The sequence below is a fragment of the Maniola hyperantus genome, chromosome 5 (assembly GCF_902806685.2).
Source record: "Maniola hyperantus chromosome 5, iAphHyp1.2, whole genome shotgun sequence".
Classification (NCBI taxonomy): domain Eukaryota; kingdom Metazoa; phylum Arthropoda; class Insecta; order Lepidoptera; family Nymphalidae; genus Maniola; species Maniola hyperantus.
The window spans coordinates 6531546-6536046 of NC_048540.1; the positions used below are offsets into that span (position 1 = coordinate 6531546).

The following is a 4501-nucleotide window of genomic DNA, read 5'->3' on the forward strand; positions in this document are numbered from 1 at the left end:
TCAGATAAGTGTGTCTATTTTGCTTATCTTGCGCCAGTCGCTTTAGTCGCCTTGGGGAAATATAGTTCATAATGTAGTTGCGACAGCAGACGCTCCGCCGGCAATCTGTCGCTGTTGTAGAATAGAATAAATCTTTGATCGCTTCAGGATACGACAATAAAAGAGGACAATTACTTTTATATGAATGTTGAAGTTTATTTAAAACCTACTGTCTAAAATAGTTCTGCAATCTGCATGTCAAAGCAAATGTAGTTTCCCTACCGTAAAAGAGATGTCGTTGATATAAGATTATCTCACGCTAATTTTATTAAATTGAGTAGTGGGTACCGCCAACCGAGCCTAAATAATGTTAGATATTTATGACACAGTGCAATTCCTTGGTCTTTTTGCGAAGATCACCTAAGTAACATGTTTTCCAAATTCATATAAGAGATTATTAGGGTTTAAAGCGATATGTACGTGAAATAGTTATAAATACAATGAGTTTAAACGAGATGTGATACGAAATACTTATTAGCTAAATAATACGTGAATCAAAACTAGTGTTTTTACGAGAAAATAAACGTGTGTGATTACGAATCGATATTTCATTTTTAAACATGGTGCCAAAACCTCGGGAATATTAAGAAACTATCATTAAATGTTATGAAGAATGTTATTGTGTTACGCAGAATACCTATTGTTCAAATGTTAGGTGAGATAGAAATACTGTGTTATGGAAACAAGAAGACTAGCAATTTTACAAGGTTTGATGAACTTTAAAAACAGATATTATTCTTGAACTGTGAAGATGAACTTTTTGTGAACTTTTGAAACTTTATTTGGATGGTTATTTTACTTTGAAGGTTAACTTTTGAACTTTTATGTGAACATTTTAACAAGATTGTTACAAACATTTAGTGAACTTTTTGTTGGAAGATTTCTTTATTTTTTAACATATATAACTATACTTTTTGGAAATAAACATGGAGTTAATAAGCCTAATAAAAGGTCAACAAGAATTGTTTGAGCAGTTGAGAAAGGCTGAGCGCAACCTTAGGAAAGCCAACCAAGAGATGCGGTCAAAATATAGTTATTTGACTGCTAGAATGGAAGCGTTGGATAAATTAGAAGATGCATTTAGTCAAAATCACTTGGAAATTGTTGCAAAAGCTACATCAGAGCAGACACTACAGTTACCATATTTTAAGGATGATTTGCAGGACAATTTTCAGGAATTTTTCTTACAATATAAATCTCTTCTAAAGGAGTATATTGCATTTATAAATCCAACCACCATGACTACAAAGGCAACTACGAGCACGAGTGCAGTGACAAATGTAAACAGCTTAGAAGTTAAATTGCCTAGAATTGAACTTCCTAAATTCTCTGGCAAATATACCGAGTGGCAATCCTTTTTTGACATGTTTGTCTCACTTATACACGAGAATAGCACACTTGCGCCAGTACAAAAATTACACTACTTAAAATCAAACTTATCAGGAGAACCAGAAATGTTATTGAGAAATTTTCCTACAACAGATGCTAATTACACGGAAGCCTGGGAACAATTAACTAAACGCTACAACAATGAGAGATATAACTGTAATTCAATTATGAAGACTTTATTTGGACAGAAAACTGTACAGAATGAATCTGCAAGTGCCCTTAAACTTTTACTAGATACTACAACTTCTTGTTTGAAAGCACTAAATAATCTTAACATTAAGACAGATCAGTGGGATGCTATAATTCTTCATTTAGTAGTTACAAAATTGGATCATGAGTCTCATCGACAATGGGAACAAGAAGTAAGTAAGACATCAGACGAGCTACCTACATGGTCACAGTTAGAAGCATTTTTAGAAACGAGATTCAGAAGTTTGGAAATGATTGATAGTAAACATACGAGCACTACAAAACCAACACAAAGGAAGAACATACAGCAAGAAGTAAATACTAAGGCATTTCATTCTGCAGTCGAAGAGAAAGTGAGCACTACTGAGCAGACCTGCGCGATGTGTGATGGTTCACATTTCATTTATTACTGTGCTGAATTCAAAACGTTACCTGTGATTGAGAGACAGAAGTTAGTAGAAACGAAGAAGCTATGCTTCAACTGCATGGCGCCTACACATCCTGTAATTAGGTGCCACCAGAGAACTTCTTGTCGCCGGTGCGGCCGAAAGCACCATACACTGCTCCATTTTGAGAAAGAGGATAAGCAAGCGTTTGATACTGCGAGACCAACTGAGAAACAGGCAGAACAATCTACTAGTGATGAGACAACGGTGGTAGCTAATTTTTCTAGAGGTGAATTGAGGACTTATCATGTGTTGTTAGCTACTGCTATTGTGAAAACTGCGCCTACAACTGGGTCGCATGCTCTTAGAGCGTTGATAGATCAGGGCTCTCAAGCCTCTTTTGTTAGTGAAGATACTGTGCAATTACTAGGTCTTAAGCGTACTAATGTGAATGGTAAGGTGTTTAGTTTGGGAGATGGTCAGCTGAGTATTAAACATGCAGTTAGTATTAAAGTCGAATCGCGTTATGAACCTGGAAAAAATATAACTGTTAATGCTTACGTTATAAAATCACTTACCTCTTTGTTACCGTCGCATGAAGTACATATCCCCGATTGGCTGGAGCTGAAAAACTTATCTCTCGCTGATCCTGGATTCGCGTCGCCTGGAAGAGTTGATGTACTACTTGGTGCTGACGTATATGGAGAAATAATGCTGAGTGGTATTAAGAAGAGCCCGTATGGAAATCTTATAGCACAAAACACTATATTTGGCTGGATTGTGTCTGGAAAAGTGTCACCAGATTTACATAGTGAAACCATTACTAGTTTACATGTTCAGGTAGAGGAAGACAAGTTACTTAGAAATAGGGAAATAGAGAACGAGATTAACACTACTGAGAGAAAAACAACTAGAGAAGAGAAACTTTATGAAGAGAAACACGAGAAAACTACAATACGAGAACGAGAAGATGGAAACGTCATATTGAGTTTACCGTTTAAAACTACTGAGCTGCAATGTCAATATGGAAAATCATGTGACATTGATACGAGAAAAGAATATTTGTTAGAGAGAAATCTGAGAAATAATACTACACTCGCTAACGAACATAACATGTTGGAGAATCACGAACATTGGAAGATTGAAACTGGTTGGGTATTCAAACGAGAGATTGATAACATAGAAGACGCACACAAAGATGATAGAGTGAAAATTCCTACTGACGAGTTGTATCAAACCGTACAGCATTACACTAATCAAGATCAAAAACACAATTACAGTGAGGACATACTTTCATTGGAGATCAAAGATTGTGTTACAAAACAGAGCGCTTTATCTATTCTTCGTCCCCTTTTTAAAGAAAATGGAACTTTAAGAGTTGGTAAATGTCAGAGTGAAGGTGAAGAAAGCTACGATGTAAATAATACAAATATTTCTTCAGCTAAGGGTCATCTTAGCCAGCTAACCATTCTTAGTACTCACACAAATACACCAAATGATGGTCCTCAAAAAGGAACGAGTTTCAAGAGATACAAATACTGGACATCGAGAGTACGTAAGAAAGAAGCAGGTGTTCGAGGAGGTAACGTTCAGGCGAGAAGAGTCGTCGGGGATTGTACATTAGGGCGTGCTTAATCGCGATACGTTTGTTAGTGCAGAACCATAACCCAGATGACCCTCTCCCATTAGCACCTGGTAATTTTAGTATAAGTGATTAGATATTAATGTCGCGTACTATACTTGGATCAGTATGTAACTTTACATAGAGGAAAATTAATTAATTTGTTAAATTATTTTGCCTCAAATATTAACAGAGTTTGTGAACAACTTAAATCACATAATTTACTTGTAAAATGGAGTTTAGGCAAAATTGTAATCAATCGTATTTTTACCTGACGATGTGATGCGAGCCGTTAATGTACATGTGAAAGAAGTTTTTTCAGAACGCGCAATCACTAAATTTTGTCTTTACTAACTAAATCTTAGTAGCTCAACACACATTGTCACGGTGGGCGGTTGTGCCAAACGATTTTAGTTAATTAGGTATACATTATTTTGCTTTACGTTTAATTTTTATTTTGAGAATGTAATTCTGTCTTCTGCATTACTATAGATTACTAAAGAAAACGTTATTATGTATTCTCTACTAGATTGTTGTTTTAATACGAGTTGAGTTACGAGTAGGTACTTCTTACATGAATTTTTGTTTAATTTTGCACTGTATAACTTACTAGAATTTGTTAGATTTACTTTACAATAAGTTTGGTTTTTTTTTGACTCTTATACAACATGTACGTGTCGTTGTATCACGGTGGGCGGCTTAATGCTGTATAGTGTACAATTGTATGTTCTAATTACGAGTTTTTTTTTTATTTTTGTTATATTCTAGAACTATTTTTTTGGACTTGTTTTTTGATAACGTTGAAGAACGAAGTCCTTGATGGGCGGAATGTCTAAAATAGTTCTGCAATCTGCATGTCAAAGCAAATGTAGTTTCC

General features: G+C 35.3%; 1 protein-coding gene across 1 annotated transcript; it reads left to right on the forward strand.

The window, feature by feature from the left end:
- The first annotated feature begins 965 nt into the window (after window positions 1-965).
- LOC117982528 (uncharacterized) lies at window positions 966-3638 on the forward strand. The gene has a single exon (XM_034968892.2). It carries the CDS (start codon window positions 966-968, stop codon window positions 3636-3638), a length of 2673 nt encoding a protein of 890 aa, XP_034824783.2.
- Window positions 3639-4501: the final 863 nt, after the last annotated feature.

What these genes read in the sequence shown, in the direction of transcription:
- LOC117982528 (XM_034968892.2), top strand. Translation starts at nt 966, where the DNA reads ATGGAGTTAATAAGCCTAATAAAAGGTCAACAAGAATTGTTTGAGCAG.